The 19,868-nt window shown below is 39.3% G+C and overlaps 1 protein-coding gene across 1 annotated transcript in view; it reads right to left on the minus strand.

The window, feature by feature from the left end:
* Window positions 1–5,751: 5,751 nt before the first annotated feature.
* The window catches only part of LRRC20 (leucine rich repeat containing 20), a 146,344-nt gene continuing 132,227 nt past the window's right edge, over window positions 5,752–19,868 (minus strand). Inside the window, exon 4 of the mRNA XM_018564901.1 lies at window positions 5,752–6,075. Within this exon, the coding sequence (XP_018420403.1) occupies window positions 5,957–6,075 (119 nt within the window). The 3' untranslated portion in view covers window positions 5,752–5,956. The remainder of the gene's footprint in view (window positions 6,076–19,868) is intronic.

Here is a 19,868-nt window from a genome sequence, read left to right on the forward strand (position 1 = left end):
GTCTCTGGTATCCAGTGATATAATTCCCCTGATTTAGAAAAGGATGCAAAGCAGGTGATGTGACCTCACTGCATACCTGTTCAAGTACAGTCATTTAAAAATCACCTAAGCCAGAGTCCGCCATCAACTAATATTTTCTGTATTTTTCTCATGAAAGATTTCCTTTAAGGATTATTATGTCCCACACCTTTTCCCTTGTTGCATAATATCCACAGCAAGACAAGAGCTATTACTTTCAAAGGGGAGAGGATGGAACATTCACATATTCTAGAGTCTATGTAGACCGTCTTTGTGTTTGTGTGGATTGCATGAGTTTGAGTTCATTCAGAATGAATTGACAGATGCATTAGACCTCCTTCTAATCTGCATCTAACCTGTTTAAGAGGATTTTGCATTCCCATAAACTTGTATGGGTATGCAAAACCCACATGAAGCAAACAAATGCCCATTGAAACAGCCCACTTTATTTTCAAAAAATGTTGCACATTATGTTTTATGCAATGCTGAAAAAATAACAAACTAATGGAATGAAATCAAATAATTAAGTTTACATACTAATTGTAAAAACATATAAATAAAAAAATAGGAATACAAAAAGTTAGCTTGCAGGGTTAGTTTAACTGATGTCATATGCAAATCAAAGTTCAAACTATCTGCTGCTGTCATTTTACATATATATCACATAGCCGGAGTGGCTGTCATGTGATATTTAGCAAGTCCCAGCTGCTATTCTGACAGCAGGACATTTCTGGTATTAGCAGCATAAAGTCTTTTTGGAGTTAAAAGATTCCCGAGCTATTTACAGTTCATTAAATAAAAAAAATCGAGGGGGCGTGGCTTGCTGGCGCGCTGCATGGACGCTTCTGCCTAGAGCTCCGTGCAGCAACGGGCCTCGAGGCGACTGAAAGCGACGATCGGGGCATAACTTACCCACACCGAAACCCTCCTCAGACCCGTCCGGTCCCATAAAAAAAAATCACTCCCTTTGTTTTATTGTCATAGGTCATTGAATCTCGGTGGATTTAATTTTGTCTGTTTTGATTCTGATTTAACAAAATTAGTCTCTTCCATATCAAATGTCTGCAAAGTCCTTTAAAGTAATTACAATAAAAACTAGGGCTGGTAATAAAATTTTCATGTTCGATTAATCGAAAACATTTTTAATCGATTCATTTTGATTAATTATAACGCACATACAGATCCAACTACATTGGCCTATACACATACAAAACTAATTAAGTCAGTATACACCCCTTCAAGTCAGTATTTAGTAGATGCACCTTTGGAAACAAACACAGCATTAAGTCTATGTGTATGGGTCTGTACAATCCTATTATTATATAGAGATTAGGGTGGCCACAAATGATCCTAGTCCACATCCTGGAATGGTAGATGTTTCGGAGAGCCTTTCCCTATATAAAAAAATAGTGAATGCTAGCAGATCTCCGGTAGTGTGGGCAATAAAGGCTGCAGGTCATTGTTCAGTTGGTCAGTTTTGAATTTCAGGTGCTAAAACTGCCATAAGCAATATACTGAGGAGTGATGACACTACATTTACCCCTTCAGCTCTTGTACCTTTTATACCTCTTATGGACCAGAGCAATTTTTACATTTCCACTATGGGCCTGATTTTTCAGCAATAACTTTGTCATTACTTAGTAAGATATACATTGGTTTATTGGGGACAAACTAGGCTCTCTTTTGGAAACATTGTTTTGCAAAAAGTTTTTTATGTAACCTATAGAAAAAAAAAAAGTAAAGAAAAAATATATATTTTTATATGTTGACCAGTGAGATTTTAAAAAAAAGTAGTTTCACTGTAAATAAAAAGTATACATTTTATTCTATATTTTTTCCCCATTTAAAATGACACTAAAATTATGTCGCTGGTACAAAGCATGGCAAAGTGATTAGCAGTTTTTCAATTTTACACTTTTTGTTTTTGCATTTTTTTTTTTAATGCAACATTGTTTTGCTTTGTGTAAGTATTAGTCTCAGGGTGCACAGTCATCTTTGAGTAAGTACAGGTATTTACACAAAAAACGTGTAAAAGTATATCTTTACTTGATTAAATATGTAAAAAGGTGTACAGAAGTTTAAAGGAAACCAGTGAATCTATTTATACACAAGCAATAAACCATAAACAATCTATAGTTACCCTTGGTTTTTTTTATGCATATAACAATATTATACACAATTATTTATTGTAATTGTTACTTAGATTTAAATTGGAAACTTCAATCTGTTTTGATGGCTGATGCATGTTTCAAGATCGTCAATGAAGTTGCTTGGTCAGGGAGTTTAGGAATGGCTGCTCCTTCCTCCACCCGATCCTGCACCTTTGTGTGTTCTTCACATACTAATGTCTGTGTGATCTCACTCAGTCTTCCTCCATTTCCTGCCAACATCACTTCCTGTTTACCCAGTGTTTCAGAGGAGCTGGCTAAGTTAATTAGCATTTAAATAGAACAACAACTGAATTAGTTACATATGAAGGAAATAGTAATTACAATGTGACAAAAGATGACATTTGCAGACTATGTGCGGCTGTCACATAGCTACATAGCAGGTGCGGCTGTCAAAATACTGCCTCTCCTGTATAATAGTCATTTTGACAGCTGCCAATTGCCAGTAATAGTGACAGGGGAGCAATGGCAGTGGGAGAGAAGTTGAACATGGGAAATGCGTCCTGGAATCTTTGTTGAAGTTTGTTAGGACATATCTCTTATGTTTGAAATCCTCAAGTGTTTAATTATTATTGTTCTGCTGATGTTTGTCATGTCTGTACTTCTGGATCAGTTTAAGCGAAACTTAACCCTCCTTTCAGTAATAAAACAAAAATCTGCATTTCTGCCCTCACTAGATGGCCTTGGGTGTTCAATAATGAACGATTAATTTGCTCAACTCGGACGGCGCCATTTTAACTAGGGCTGTGGAAATTAAAGATTAATTTCTCGATTAATCGTTAAACTTTTTGATTTGATTAAAATTATTTTGATCGCTAATGAAAACGCTCACCTCTCCGCCGGAGTCCGGTGACGTTGATGTCCGTGACGACTAATGAAGGGAAGAGGGGAAGAGTCCGGTGACGTTGATGTCCGTGACATCACCGGACTCCTCCCCTCTTCTGGAATGTAGGATGAGGCATGCCTGGGGAGAGAGTAGTTTACGTATCTGAATTTGACTTGGTATTATCCTCTTGCAGTCTACTGTACAAAAGAGCTCAGAGAGAGGGAGGGAGAAGCAGCACATGGAGTCAAGCAAATGTAGTGCAGTGCAAGGAGCAAATAAGAGTGACAGAGAGATGAGCTGATCAGTTTGCTGCTCTTTCATTGTTCCATCATAGGGTGACCTATGAGCGGAGACCTGTAAATGAAACTGCAGCGGATCAGGTCTCCTTCCCTGCTAGAAATGGTTTTTCTGTGTAGTAAATCTCAGAACTGGATGGACAGAAATAGAAAAACCATGGCAATTTTCATCTGTGTAATTAGCTGTTTCCTGGAGTTTAGCAGTATCCCTTTTTATGCCACTAATACAATGTAAACCCGCTCTTGGCTGTTATAGCATATAACGCCAAGTATCATATTGGTTTTAGTGATGACAGTTAACTTTCAGGGTTGCTAGAGGCAGCTGATAAATAGGCTCACTTAATGTTTAATAAAGCATAGGGGCCTTGTGGCAGTCATCCCAGAGTTCTAAGAGAATGTTGCGGTTTAGTTGTTAGGCCCTATCTCTTCTAATAGAAATTCCCCATGACTGTCGGACATTGTACCATTCCACAAGTGGGGTAGTAAGGAAGAAGCAGGCAACTACAGGGCAGTGAGTTTAACATCTGTTGTAGTCAAATTAATGGAATCACCCCAATAAAGAAGGATCACAATGATTTAAAAACGCATATCTTGCTGCATCCAAGGCAGCATGGCTTTACTGAGGACATATGATGTCAGAATAATCTTGACTGAATTTTCGACCAGATCACATGTTTTGGACACGTTACTTTGATTTCAGCCAAGTATTTGATATGGTTCCACAGAATGATGATATAAATAGGAGTTGTACAGAGTAGGACTTAACCATGGGTGGCTCAGTGGCTAAATAGATATCAGAGTGTGGTTGTAACGAGTTCATTCGGAACAACCAGGCTCTACACTAGCAGGGTTATTCGCAGAAGGGTGAAGAGTTTGGAGAAGGAAGGAGAAGTGAACAATCTAGGACAAAATAGCTGAACTGGAAAGTGAGCTGAATTAGAGAATTTTTCCAAATCCGCTATTTTGGCCTAGATTGTTCACTTCTCCAAACTCTTCACCCTTTTGTGAATAACCCTGTAGGTCTTGTTCTATTTAATCTGTTCATCAGTGCTAAAGCTGAAGGTTTGGTGGGCAAGGTATGTCTTTTTGCTGATGACATAAGTGTCCAATATGGTTGATATTCCTAAAAGTGTAATATCGACTATAACTTGGCATTCCTGGAAGACTAGTCAAAGCTGTGGAAACTGCAGCTCAACCTATTTAATTGACTTACTACTATTTGACTGACTCACTACTAGCTCTATTGGAACTCAGGTCTTCTCTTTCCCATCTTTCCTCTGGACTGTACATATTAATTTCCTGCAGTCTCTTTTTTGATATGTTTTATCCCTGAGACCTTTCATCATTGTTGTTGTCCTTCTCTGGACTTGTTTTATCTTCTCAATATCTTTATAATATTTTTTGTAAGTGACCTCTCCAGAAGTGGACGCAGTATTCTAAATGAGGCCTAACTAAAGGTCTATATAGGGAATCAAGACCTACTTCATCCTGCTGGTGATCCCTCTGATGCACCCCAGAATTCCATTTGCTTTCTCCACTGCCAGACCACACTCTTTGATCATTTTGCAATTATCTGAAAGGCGCACCCTTTAATCTATTTCCTCTGTAGCTCTGGCCAACACTGTACCCCCAGTATTGTACAGGATTTTTTTTTCCCTTAAGTGCATTACTTTGCATTTAGAGAAGTTTAACTGCAGTTTCCACTGCTTTGACCAATCTTCCAGGAATGCCAAATTATGTTCCATTACACCAATAGGAATATCAACCATATTGCACAACTTTAAATCCTCAAAAAGACATACTGTGCCCACCAAACATTCAGCTTTAGCACTGACAAAAAAATAGGCAGAATCTATAGGCCACTTGGTCTTTTCTGCCTTCACTCCTGTGTGCCTGGAGTTCAGCATTATGTTGAGTTTCGGGGGCAGATTGGTACCAGAGTATGTGACTTCTACATGATCTGCATCTATACGTGTTTGCTGTGATGTTGTTGATCACTTGTATGTCTTTAAAGAAGAACTCAAGGCAAAAAGTTTATTAACCCTTGCAGTTGGGCTATCCCGCACTGCAAAGGTTCAGTGCTTGTTTTGGTCTAGCTGCAAAAAAAAACAGTTATACTCACTCGATCCTCTGAGCCAGCTGGTTCTTAGGCTGGTCCTTCCAGCCTCACCGGCGGTCCAAGGACCCATGAGTCATCATGTCCTATAGGACGTGAGGATGCCGAGGGACATGCCATCACTGCAGCAGAGGCTGGAGGAGATGCTCTAACAGCCAGCTGGTTGCAAGGTTTGGGTGAGTATATCTGTTATTTTTGCACCTAGATCAAAACCAGCACTTAGTTCTTGCAGTGCGGGTGGTTTAAGATGGAAGTTGCTTGTATGTCATAAGAATATATTCTGACTAAGAAGTAAACAACCAAGAAAAAGTAAATCTTATAACAAGATGATTTTAAAATGCTTTTAATAAATCACTACATATATACAGTATATATATTCCAGTAACCAATGGTAGTCACGCATAAAAGGCACACCCATAATTTAAAATGATTGCTCACACCAGCTTGAATTTATTCACCATTGTCTTCTTGAACAGAAAGACATGTTCCAGTTGATTTTTTTTCCTAGGTCCGATAAGCTATCTTCCATTGCTTACAGGGCAAATTCAAATTTGACATCACTAAGATTCAGACATTCTTTATGTACAGGGTTCATCTTGACATTCACAGATGATAGCTGGGGCATCTTTTTCAGCTCATCCAAAGGAATATCTGTTCAAAAGAAAAACAAACCATAATATATAAAAGGTGTTCTTTGCATTTGTGACTTATAAAATGCTTTCTCCTCACTATAGCTCAGTAGTATTTTAAGAAGGAATGGCCCCATGTGTTTAAAATATACATGCATTCTTTGGCAATACATAGTTGAAATTCTAGGCAGCATTCCATCCCGGTGTGCTCTCCTTAATAATGCCTCTGTATGTTATTTTGAAATTGTCTCTGTTTACTACTCAACATCATTTTATAGACATTCTCTTCAACTATTAGATTATACAGGGTGATATGATGCATACTTGAGCAAAAGGTTTTCTATGTCAGTCTTCTTAGAAACGTTTTTAAAAGGCTATGAGTGCCTTTTTGAAAGTCAGAAGGAATTCTGTGATTATTCAGGCCCCAAGTGTTATGGCAGATTAGAGCAAGTTAGATCATTTGTAATGAAACTGTTTCATTCTATTGCCCTGGAGTACTAATAATCATACAGCCTAGGCTGTGCATACATAAGCTTTGAATGAACAATCATTTTAACTGTAAAAATACAATTTAGAAAATTAATACATATTGAATGATAAAAAAAAAGTAATTTTTTATGTTCTTTTGAAATCGTGCTTATTTTCAGTTTAACATCCATACAATGGCACAAAACCTCCTTTAAGCCAGAGCTTGCTAATAGTTATTGTAAAATAGTCATTGAAACATTCCAGGGATGGTTTAAAGCAATACACATTTCTTCGTATTTCACAAATCCTGATATGATGACAGTAAATTCCTACTCCGTGTCTATCAATATGTATAAGCAAATACAATGATGTAGATACTACACGTACCTATGCTATAATGTCCAGAAGGCAGATTGGCCAGATTACATTTTCTAGGTGATATGTGCATCCGGTTTATATAATATTTGATGTCTATTGTGATTTTATTCCGTGCAATTATATTTTTGTCTGTAAAAAAATAAGTCAAGGCAACTGGACTTGCTGTATTTTTCTTGCCTTGACTTATTTTTTACAGATATACCATGAATTGGATGAATTAGAACCTTCACAGACAATTTATATTTTTGGTTGTCAGACTGTTAAACATGGTCAACTGGAAATATTAATGCATTTCTGGCCTTGATGAAGCGTCTACTGAAATATCCTAAAACGCTTCAATACCCCTTACACCCTTGCATTGGTCATGTCATTTCTTTCTGTAAAAACTCTGTGGAGGGTAAAAAAAAAATCTGTTGCACTTGGTAAAGCTGTAGCTTTCATTTGAACACCAAAATGATGCTAGAGTGTTGAGTCATTTCTGAGGGCCAGTGACTCAATGTCAGAATGGAAACTACTCTAAAGCGGATTGCAGTCTTTGCTAAATGCTTTTCATTGTTAATCCCATTTATTTTACTGTTCCTATTGTATATTATTTTTGTAAATATTGCATTGCACCATTTCTCTTTTCATAACGTTCTATATTTAGAAATTGTTAAGCTGATTCTCCAAATGCTCGAATTAGTTATTTAAGAATCCTTGCCTCATTATTTACCATATTTTAAACTTTGTTGTATTCCTGTTTGGTGTGACAGCGAGTCCACTGACTTTTCTTAACTGTCAAAATTGCTATAGCAGATATTGCGATCTGTGCTTGTTTCCGTTAAAACACATGGTGGCTACCATTTGTTCCTAAACCGTAAGGGTTAACTGCAGAATTTACCAACCCCAGTTATGAGTCTGCAGGTACTTAGAATGTTGTCCCATGAGCTATAAAATCTCTGCAAGAGTATCACTGTTACATTCGAATGGCAGCCACGGGGATAGGAAACTGCTGCTGTCAAATCATTGAAGTGAAGGAAAGATCAGTTTATGATGCCAGAAGGGGGTAGGGGCTTAAAAATCCAAATGTCTTGCCTTTTGAATAACAGAGAAAATATCCTTTTTTTGTTGTTAGACAAGCATGCACTTCTAGAACTATAAGCAGTTTTATGCATTAAGCATGTGCTTTCCAGTGCTTATTGCATTTTTGTGGACTAACAACAACAACAAAGTTTTAAGTCCATTTTTATTTAACCACTTGAAGACCGGGGTGTTAACCCCCCTTCCTGTCCAGGCCATTTTACAGTATTCAGCACTAAGGCATTTTGACTGACATTAATTCATTCATGCAACACTGTTCCGAAATGAATTTTATATCGCGTTTTTGGGACAGATGGCTTTCTTTTGGTAGTATTTAATCACTAATTGGATTTTTTATTCTTAATTTATATATAGAAAAAAATAGCAATACAGTTTACATTTTTTTTTAGTACCACAAAGGGGGCTGACAATCCGTTTACATGATAGCACAGATACAGTGATGGGTCCTCTTTATGGAGATATCAGGTGTCTATTATGGACCCCCAAAGAAGCAGAGATCTGCTTCACCAGCTTTTTCTGTGGCTACAGCAACCACAGAAATCACAGGTTGAAAGCAGAAGTAATGTAATTAACTTTACTTTGGCTTTCAGTGGTTGGAGGGCAGATCTGCTGTTGGAAGTGTGTTCATCTCCCTCCAATCAATGTACACAGACCTGCCATGCTGGTCCCAGGCCCTGGCATAGGCGGAGGAGGGGCCGCACTTTCCCATGCACCATACAAGCGACTGGGCAGTTCTATAGCTGCCTGAACGCTGGTATGTAACAGCCATTGACGCTTGTATAAAATGTTTACATTTTTAAAGCCATTATTTACAGCAGCCCACATTCAAGAAGGAGCCATCCATCCATTTATATACAAGTGGTGGATGGGTAAAGGTTAAGGTATACATTGGATACTAAATGTGAAATATAGGTTTAGCTACCAGTTAGAAAATAGTCAGGACACTGACCGCAAAATAGCTAAAGAGCCAATAGGGTTAGTAACTGTTTTTTTAATGAATCTAGTATACTCCACTGATTGCTATGGTACTTTGAAGCGTACACATAGGTGTTGATTTATTCATCAGGGAGAAGATTTGAGTGTTGAATTGTGTAGAAAAAGAGAATCAATAAAAGTTCAGGGGAAAAGTAAGAGAACGGTGTTAAAGATTCCAGCTTCCATGCATTGTTTTAGGTTTCTGCATAAAGCATCTTAAATTGGTGCAAAAGCACATTCATGCTGCATAAATGCAAAAACAGCATCTAGCCAGCAGATTAATATCCACATTATAAATGTTTTTTTATGCTCAATCAATAGATAACCTGCTAGTGTACACAATAAGTCAGCATGAGCAGATACTTGCTAAAAGCTGTGGTCTTACCTACTGCAGCATATGTACAGTAAACTCCCCATTATCCAGCATTCAAGCAACCACTCGTCTGCTTAGTGGGTGGGTGCAATAGCCAGCCTGCTATTGGCTATTGCAAAGCACTACATATCCCAGCAATACAGAATTATATTATCTACAGGGGCTTCTGCGCTCGATTTAATCTAAGAAAAACTGGGCGTTACTCCTTGCAGCTGCTCACTTAAATTGGCTGCATGAGCCTGCATTAATATCATCCAAATATGTGAAGCGGCGCTATCACCCAACAAGTAAACAAATAATATGTGCAAAAAAACAAATATTATAGTGAACAATACTACTGTGAGAAAAAAAAACCCCAAAACATATATATATACATACATACTCTGTGCTGGCCCTCTGCTCCGGGGGGCTGGCCTAATGTCTCGGGCAGAGGGTCTCAGGAGGGGGAGATATGCAGGCCGGTGCTGTAAATAGGCGCTGCTTGGTTCCCAAAAAGGCTGCCATGAGGTCCCAGCAAGTGCAGGACCTTATGGGAGCCGCTTCAATTGAAAAATGTAAACGCTGGTATGGGGGCATTTACTGGTATCGAAACATCCCTAGTTTTATTCATAAAAATAAATGTGTATAGCTTATTTATCCAGTGAAACTGCATATAAATTGTGCAAGCTAAGCAGCTGTTGTGAGAATGGGACAAAAACAAATGTTCTTTTTGTAATTCCTCTTCTGGTCAAATGCTCTTCAATAGGTATAATCATACAGAACAAAAGAAATTGAGAAAATACTGCATTATGGACACTAAATGAAGCTATAAATCCTAGGAATTAAACATGTTCGTAAGCAAATACAATGTTAGATTTCAATTGACTGCTCAAGGGAATAAGCATGTAAATGAGACTACTGATGCTACAGGGATAGCAATGGTTACATTTATATGCTCAGTCTCTCCAGTGTTCTATTGAATTGTGTCTTGTTACTAACATGTATTTCATGTAATCCTCAGATCCATCTAGTGGCCATAATACCGTATTTTCCCCATGCAATCTTTTCTGTATGAATGAACATATTAATCATTTGACCAGAAAATAAATCGCACTAAGAAAATTAATTTGCACCCTATTCTCACAAGAGTTGGTTACCTTGCACAGAATGAATATACCTTCAGTTTCATTGAATGAATGAGCTATACAATTTTATAAATACACCCCTAAATGTAGTGAAGTGCAGAAATGCTAAAATCTGTGTTGGTGTGCATTGGCAGGCTGTTAAAATGAATGGGCTGCCCTCCTATAAAATATGTTAACGCATGTTCCTTAACATACTGCAACAAAATAAATCTACCGTTTAAAATTTTTTATTTACAATAATAATATATCTTAAGGCAAGACAATTGTCTTTTGGGAAACATCTTATTAATTATTCTTGTGCTGCACAACCACTGGCTGAATTTTCAGAAATCCTCTGTGTTGTACTTTCCCCATTTACCTCCTTTCAGTGGAAGAGCTGTTCTACTGAAGTTCACCAGTACAACATGGAGAACACCTGAATAATTCAGAAGCTTTGCAGTGTTGGGCACACCGTGCAGATCTCTAGGCAGTACTGTCATAAATAAGTATGTTATATGACTTTATATGCTCAAACTAAAAAGGTACATGTGTGTTGGGGGGTTAGAAAAAAATGTGTACTAAATGTGCACACACCCTTTAATTTGACATGAGAAATCACATGGCTACCAAAATATTTGTATGCGCAGATACATTCTGAGGCAATTACTGGAGATCTTTTAAAGAGTATCAAAACCCCAAAACAAAAATGTATTGTATTGCAGCTTACCAATCCGATGTGGTGGTTGCATTACTTTTCATATTTTAGTTTTTCTTAATTTTCACCTGGCCATTAACACACTTCCTGTCTTTGGTTGGCTCCATTCTATGAAGGAGCAACACAGCCACCCTTGGACAGCAGCATTGTTACCCCAAGAAGAGGGTAGTGTTAGAAGCACTAGCAGATTTAGATGGACTTGACTAACAAATTAAATCTGAATTCCCAACTAACATTTTTTAAGCCGTTAAGCAACAGTTTTCTTTTTGGAATAAAGGTTTTACATAAATGATAGCTGACCATTTTAAGCACCCCTGTCAGTGGTAAATGGTTTGTTCTAACCCCCTATCTGCCACTTTTCCTGGACGGTTTGGTCTAGTGAAGAAAACTGAAAAAACAGACTTACTGACCAGATCACCGGGTGAAACAAAACAAAAAAAGGCAAATGGAAAAGTAATGCAGCTGCCACATCTAAGCTGCAATGTATTACATTTTTGCTGTTGGGTTTAGATACACTTTAACCCCTTCATGACTGAGGCCTTTTTTTCATTTTTTGTACCCATGTTATATTCCAAATTTTAGGCCTGAAAATTACTTAAAACCCCCCAACATTATATATTTTCTGAATGCCAAGACCCTATAGAATAAAATGGTGGTAGTTGCAAATTTTTATGTTGCACAATATTAGCGCAACTCCTTATTAAACCCCAATATTTAGTGAAAAATATAATTAAATGCCCCAAAACACAACAAAATACCCATTACAATAACATTTGCCTGCATAATTTCTTTCATTTTAAATTTGCCTATATTACTCCAAGAAATTACCGTAATTTATTCAGTTCTACTTGTGTTTAATTACCCTGCTACATCTGTAGACTTCCTTAGGAGAGTTTGTTTGATATACACCTAACTGGGAGCAATTCATTTTTCAAGATTTATGAAAACAAAATATGTGTTGTACCTTTTTAGTTATTTTATCTGGTTTGAGCTAAAGACAGTTTTAACATTGTCACAATGCATTGTACTGGAATCCAGTACATTAAAATCCACCATCTGTCACAAGTAGCTTTTTGATTATTCTTGGAAGTATATACAATTCTTGGCACAGCTCTTTTGGTTGTAATTATATTTTCAGCTTTAGGCAAACTTTACCTGATTATACTGTAAACAAGAGGCAATCTTGGTCTAAAACTGCCAACTGCTAATCAAATAATCGTTTACTTGGAATGTATGTTAGAAGAAATATGGAATGTGTCAACAATTCGGGTCATACCTAAATTTCATGGACCTTTTATAATTATTTTGGCCAGTTGCTACAATTCCTGTATTGGGCTGCACTTTTAAGCAATACATTAGCTAAAATAACATCGTCTTGCATAAACTGATGCAGTTGAACTTATTGCGTTTGCATGTACTACACCAAAAGACCCTACAAAGCCCCCCACAGATCCTGCAGAGACCCTGCTGGATCTCAGGGGGGCTGTACAGGATCTGTGGTGGGCTTTGCAGGCTGCAGAGCCCCCTACGGATCCTGCAGAGACCCTGCAGGATTTCAGGGGGGCTGTGCAGAATCTATGCTGGGCCCTGCCAGCACAGTCATCCTCCTACCTGGCACGGGAAAACAAGCCTCCTCCGCTGTCTTGGCACCCAATCGTCGTAGCTTCGCCGCCCGACTGGAGCCTCGGCGACGCCTCCTCCATCTCTGCCCCGCCTACTCCGTTGCAGTTTTCGGCTCCCGCCTCCTCCGTCTTCACCCCGCCTCTTCCATCTCTGCCCCATCTCCTGTCTCCGCCCCCTGCCTCTCCGTTCCCCATCTGCTCCCCCGCCCGCCGCTTCCTACATATTCACATTAGGCAGTCAGGCTGCCGGTTTTTGTGCAGCCCGTCTGCCTAAATGTTTTGGGGGAGGCCGCCCCCTGGAATCTGCCGCCCGAGGCAAATGCCTTGTTTGCCTCATGGCAGATACACCACTGCACATAACCAATTGTTCCCTTTTGTAAGATTTACCCTCACCTCCTGTCCTATTTTCTATGAATTTATCAGAACAAACACCAGGACAAAAAGAAAGGGTGCATTTACCCAGCAGATCCTGCTGTCACATTAGGACCCTGCTGAAGTCCTCAAGGTTCAATTTAAGTTTAGTGTTGGGGTGTAGATTTTAGAGAGGTTTTAGGGGGGTTCAGGTGAGAAGGTTACGTGTTAGGATCTGCTTAAGGATTCATTCAAGGACATGTAGTGAAACCCCTGTGCTTAGTATTACTATGTTCAGTTCTTAATAGGGCTGCAACCAACTAATCGATAATGAGAATAGTTGTCAACTATTCTCATTATCGATTAATTGGTTGGATCCCCTAGCTCTCTCCTCCCCGCTGGGAGGAGGGCACAGCAAGCAGTGGGCGGGTGCAAAAGCCAGCCTGCTATTGCAATTTGAAATAGCCAATAGCAGGCTGGCTATTGCACCAGCCCACTACCTGCTGTATTTACATTCCGCTGCCATCTGCGGAATCTTGCCACTGGCAGCTGTCATTCCCTGGCAAAAGCTATTCAAGCGCCATGTGCTTGCAATACAATTATAAATTTTTTAAAATAAAATGTGGTAAAAAAAAGTCATTTTCGGTTTCGGCCTGACAATTTCTGCTGCGGGAGGTGCGTTGCAGTGCCATACATTTCAATGGTAAACCAAATGCGCCTCCCACCCACAGTGTGATGGCCCGCACTGGAACACAAGGTACCGCAGTGCCGTGCGTTTGCAAAAAAATGTGCATGCAGTTTTTAAAACTGCACTTGTGTATTTTATTTTAAATTAAGGATGGTGTTTATTTCATGTTTTTTATTCGATTAATCAAAAAAATATTTGGCCAACTAATCGGTTATGAAAATAATCATTAGTTGCAGCCCTAGTTCCTAATGTTGAAAACCACCCTACTATGTCAAAACACATTTGTAAAACATTTTACCATAATAGTAACATTATTGGAGGCCGGCAATTTACAGAGATAAAATAGGGGGAATAGGGAAGGGATGAAAGAATGTGATAAGAAAAGTATGATTCTCTTAGTATAAAGGGGAACTGTATAAGGAGACAACACAAAGAGCAACAAAAAAAATCTATTAAAGTCTATAAAAGTCCTTGTAAATACAGCACACCTAACCATTGTTCATTTCACCTCTGAGTCAGCAGTAAAGACATCACTGTAAGGTGAAGCACCATGGCAGGAGAGTGAGGGGAAGAAATTGGAAAATTAATCTCCTAAACTAAATTCAAATAAAACTGGGCAGCTTTAACACTCTGTTCCAAGTCTTTGTGATGGAAGTCCTTAACAATCAACTCCCAGTAGAGTTTACAGGTATAGAATAATTTTTTTTCTTGATGCAATTATTTAATGTCAGAATTCAGAACTGATTCAAATTGAATGCATTCTAGCAACAGAAAGTCAGTTTTCAAATTTACTGACTTGGGTGCAAATCACCAGTTTTGTAAAAAAAAACAAAAAACTGCCTAAATCAAAAAACACACGATATTAAATAGCAGTCATTCAAATAGTATGTCAGGGTAAAATAAAACCCATGTATAACATATCTGTAATACATCTGTAAGACCCTGCAAGTACAGAAAAATTCCTGTGGATTTGCCAGAAATGCACTCTGTACTTAAAAAGAACTATGGGGTAAGTGTTTTTCCCTATAGTTCTCTTTAGGGTCACGGGAGGACAAATACTAACCTCCTTCCGTGACCCCAAAGCTCAGTATATCGTGGGCTATTGCCCGCAATATACTTGACAGCTGCAGCCAGGACGGATCCCGACAATACTGTGGAGATCCACCCGGCTGCGTGAGTGACAGCGGGCTCTGCCTATCCACTCAGCGCTGGAGGATCGGAGAGGGGGAATCCCTGTGGGGAGCGGTGACTGATGGTCACCATTCACTGCAGGGAGCTGATTGGGAAGTGAGCAGATCAGTGCATGTTTCTGCTCACTTTCCGAACAATAGATCTGACCTGTGACAGCTTCTTTGACACCGGTGGGCTCTAACTATGAGGATGAGTGGAAATCACTCACTTCATAGTTCTCCTTTAAGTAATTTTGTATGCTAACAACACAGTGTTGTCTAGGGCCGTCTTTAAGGCAGGGCAAAAAGGGCAGTTGCCCCGAGCCCAGTCATTGCTGTGGGGCCCAAAGCAGATGCCCCTTGACCACGTGTAGTGTCAGACTGCAAACCCAGCTCTGACTGTAAATCAGGAGGTGAGGGGGAGCGGAGCTCGGCAGCAAAGTGTTAATAAGCTGTGACAGTGTAGCCGGTGGATGGGGCACTGCCACAGGAACGATGTCCTCAGCTCTTCAGACGTCTTGGGCTGTGTTTTCCCCCGTATGCCTCTGACAGGAAGTTATGATAAGAGCCTTCAGCCTCAGAGAGGATTGAGTGTTCCTGAGAGAGAGTGACGGTCCCTGCATGGACTGAGGGAAGCTTTGCTGCTGCAGACAGAGGGTGACAGTCCCAGCATGGAGCTGCATTCCACGATTCCAGATTGGAATAGAATCCTATTTTATATGTGTTAAATGTTCCTAACACAACATAACCGTTTAAACAAACATTGCTGTTCACCTTTTTACTTGCTGGATATTCTTATATTTCCCAATTGAATGTAATGTTAGGGATGGGGCTGGAAGTAATGGTCACCATAATTAATCAGATGTTCAGGACTGTCTGTACTAACAAAGGGTTAATGATCTCAGGTTTGGCTGGTGCATTGCATATTACTGTCTCTCACTTTGCACGGTTAGTAGCTGGAATGCACTAGATCGCATAATAAAATTCTCCCTGCGTGCATGCATGACCTATTTTCGCACCATGGGCATTGTTGTGCCATGTGTTCTGGTGCAGTTAAATGCCATGCAAGGCAGAAGACGTGGCTGTGGTGCCATTGACTTGAATGTATCTCCAGGCCCCCTCCTGCCCCAGAACGCAGGGAGGATTTTATTATGCAATACAGTGCATTCCAGCTACCAACCGTGCTGGAACACACTGGATTAGGTGTAAACAAGCCCTTTGATGTGATGAAAGCTTCCTGTAGAGTCCTGTGTGTAATCTGCTAAAAAACAAATAGAAAAGTAAGAAATACTTTGTAAATGTGAATTGGGTGTGTTATATGAATGGGAACACGTAACATACAGTAGGGGGCAGAAAATGCACTATATAGAAATGTCACCAGCACATCAAATCCTTTTAGGATAGCAAAATGTTCATTTATATGCCATTCCTTGTCAGAAAAACAAGCGCCTTATGAAGGGAACCTGCACGGTCCCGAAAGCGCTTGTTTTTCTGACAAGGAAGGACAAATAAATGAACATTTTGCTATGTTTGTGGCGCCATCCGCAGTCACTGCGAGCACCCACCCCATGACAAGGGACTTTCGGTAAGGAGTGTAAGGATGTTTCACAGGGTGAAGGGGGCGGGCAAGAAAATGTTTGCCCAGGGTCTAGTTATTATTAAAGACGGCCCTGGTGTTGTCATAGCGTCTTTTGCTAAACTACTCAACCACTCCTACTCCTCGTTTTCCATAACATAAATCCTAATGATTCTGTAGTTCAAGGTAAGAACTTGTAGGATTCTTTGATACGAAACAGGAATTGTGCAGAGGAAAGCTCTGACTTTCCGACAACATCAACATATTTTCTTTTTAGAATTTACATATACTTTAACTCGGTAATTACCAAAAGATCACATTTTCTTGAGTAAACGCATACTGGTACATATTGCAGTTTCATTTGCTGTATAGGCTAATATGTGCAGCAGCAAGTTTGTAATTGCCATACAAGTTGCAAATTAAAGACCCTTACAAAAATGTCCAACCTAACACCTGACTTTTTTTACTTTGATATCCTGAAGACACCTGTACCTCATGCATTACGCAGTTCTAGCCTAAATGTACAATAACTGCTATATCATACAGCTGGTATCTGAATCATGAGGGTATTCTTACACAGCAGTGAGATAGTTTTGAAAAATACTATTTTCTTGCATAAGTTAGTCTCCTAAGTAAACAGAAGATTGCCCTCATCTTAGTAGGTGGCACTTCTTTGTCATTGTAGTAACAACACGTGTGATCTCCCACAAACCTATTTGCTTGGTTCTTTAATGGGCACAAGGGCAGCACATAAAGAGATTGCACTCCATGGATTCAATCACCTAGTTCTCATTGCGTTAGGGAATTTTGACTCATCATGACACTGACTTTGACTGTTTCTGACACCTTTGAATATACTTTCCTCCCAGCTATACACATTTTTCTTACAAGCTCAAAGATGCAGAAAGACTCCAGGAAAAGGCTTCTCTTCAAAAGTAATTTTGCATTCAAACTCTGCTTCTCATGAATAACATATATCATATAATCATAGAAATGCTCTCAATATTTTAGCTACTGCTGCCACATAAATGTCTGGTGGGACATGCCAACAGGAACTAGATGGAAATGTTGTAGTATTTTAGAATCAAATAAAAAAACGTAAGTGATTTCCTTTGTATTCCTTATGTTATCTCTCTCACTTCCTTTATTATTTTTGCTGATTTTCCGCTTTTGGGTGTTTTTTTCTGCTACACACTACTACAACTGAATAGTGAGGGTATTTTGCTTAGTGTTTCCAAGCCACAGAACCAGAGCATTTAAAAGCCCCCAAAACTACTTTTCAACACAACTGCTTCCACCAGACCTTATATTACCAAATAAATGTGAAATAGATAATCTGCGCTTCTGGAGAAGAGACTTAAGTAAAAATATGTATTATTAATTAAGACGTAAAAGAGGATGGGAAAATCCTTTCAGCGTCAAGAAATATATATCAAAGCGCTAAAGGTATAAGTGGTATGAAACTTGGTGCAACCAGGTAATAAAGTGAAATTGGGGTTTAAGCGATCTGGCCTAAAACCCAATACTGAACAATTCGACAGAAATCTTACATGGGATCATAAAACAAAAGAAAAAATATATTAATAATTCAATTATACTGTGAAAAACAAGATAGTGGTTAAAACAGTAAAGGAATTTGACCACTGTGTAAAAACCATCCAATATATAACAATATGTGAACGATCCACAAAAAAAATAAATTATTATAAAAACATCGGAGTACAGTGTTCAGTGAGAAAAAACCGTAGAAAACGTGTGCGGAGGAAAAATAATTGTTGATATATATTTCTTAGCGGTGGTCCAACAGCCCCTCTTGGGTGGGTACTCACCAAATGGAGTTTAATCGAAGGCTTTTGGTTAGTGGCACTTGGGCTTGCAATCACGCTTTCAAACTTGGACCCAGTCGTTTCCACTCTAAGATCCAGCAAGGTGAGTGTTTGGTTTTCTCCCTTGTAACGCTAGCTGTGTCCCAGAAGCTAAGCTGGATCCTCTCAGATGTAGTGCTAGCGAAACTCCCTATTCCTCGCTGCGGCAGGCTCCCTCCAACTGTGTATTTGGTCCCCCAAAACCTCTTCCCTTAGGTGTGCCGGCCGGCGGTCACATCAAGTACAGTGCAGAACCAGCAGTCCCGATCTGTACCACTAAGGTTAATAACAGAGGTTTGGATACACGTCTTCTGCAGAATTACCAAACCCTAATTAAGCCATACAGAAATGAGCATATCCTTTGGAAAATGGTTATCACCAGTCTCCAGTTCTTTTCAGAAGAAAGGATTTGGACTTAAAGTGATATTAAAGGCAAAAAGATTTTAAGCTATTTCAAATGCTGATGAAATCACATTTTTCCTTTTTAGTTTCCTGCAGAATCAGCTGGTTCCCCAAACACTGGACCTGACTTCCTGTTTTAGGCCTGGTTCACACCTGGGCGTTTTACAGCGCGTTCCTACGCGCTGTAAAACGCTCAACATGTGAAAACCAATGATTGCCTATGGGCATGGTTCCCACCTGGGCATTTTACAGCGCTTAGGAACGTGCTGCAAAATGCCCTACGCCCAAAGAAGTAAAGGAGCTTCTTTGGGGGTGTATTTGCCACGCGTATCCATTAGGATACAGCTAGATAGCCCTCGGAAACGCACGCTTGTCGCATTTTTTTACCATGAATCTAAGGTGTGAACCCAGCCTTAGAGTGACTCCTTCCTCAAGCAGAGCGCTATGCCATCACCCTTGTGTGTGCCAGTAAGCTGTGTGTCTCCACAAACACAGCAAATCAAGCTACTCCCCTCCTCCCTCCTCCAAGCTAGTAGATGAACAGTTGCTGGAGTCTGCTCTGTCCTTTGTGACCTTGTACTGGACAAAAATGTCAGGGAAGCTGAGCTGAAAGACTTGGAAGCAGCTTTTCAGAAATATGATGATTGAAAGTGTTTGGGCAAAAAAGTAAAGCAATGCTCAGTTGGGCAATGTGTATTTGTTTGATCTGGATTCATTATTGAAAAAGGTTTGAGAGTTTAATACTACTCTAAACATGCATAAGTGTATTTTTTTTTAATTTGTGATGATCAATTGTACAGTGATTGCTTACATTAATTCAAAAGTAGATAAACTTCACGGTATTCCAAAAGTATATTGTGCATAAAATGTATTCTCTATCTCTGTATGATAATCAGCAGGCAATAATTTTCCCAGATAAAAAGAAACATAGATTGCGACGTACAGTTAAACACAGAAAACCAGTATTTTGTAATGACCTAATTTGCTAAAAGATCTTCCAAACCTAATTAAAAGGAATGTTGAGGGTAAAATGCAGTTACTTGTGTGCTT

Source organism: Nanorana parkeri, unplaced genomic scaffold, assembly GCF_000935625.1.
Source record: "Nanorana parkeri isolate BGI_ZX_2015 unplaced genomic scaffold, ASM93562v1 scaffold793, whole genome shotgun sequence".
Classification (NCBI taxonomy): Eukaryota; Metazoa; Chordata; class Amphibia; order Anura; family Dicroglossidae; genus Nanorana; species Nanorana parkeri.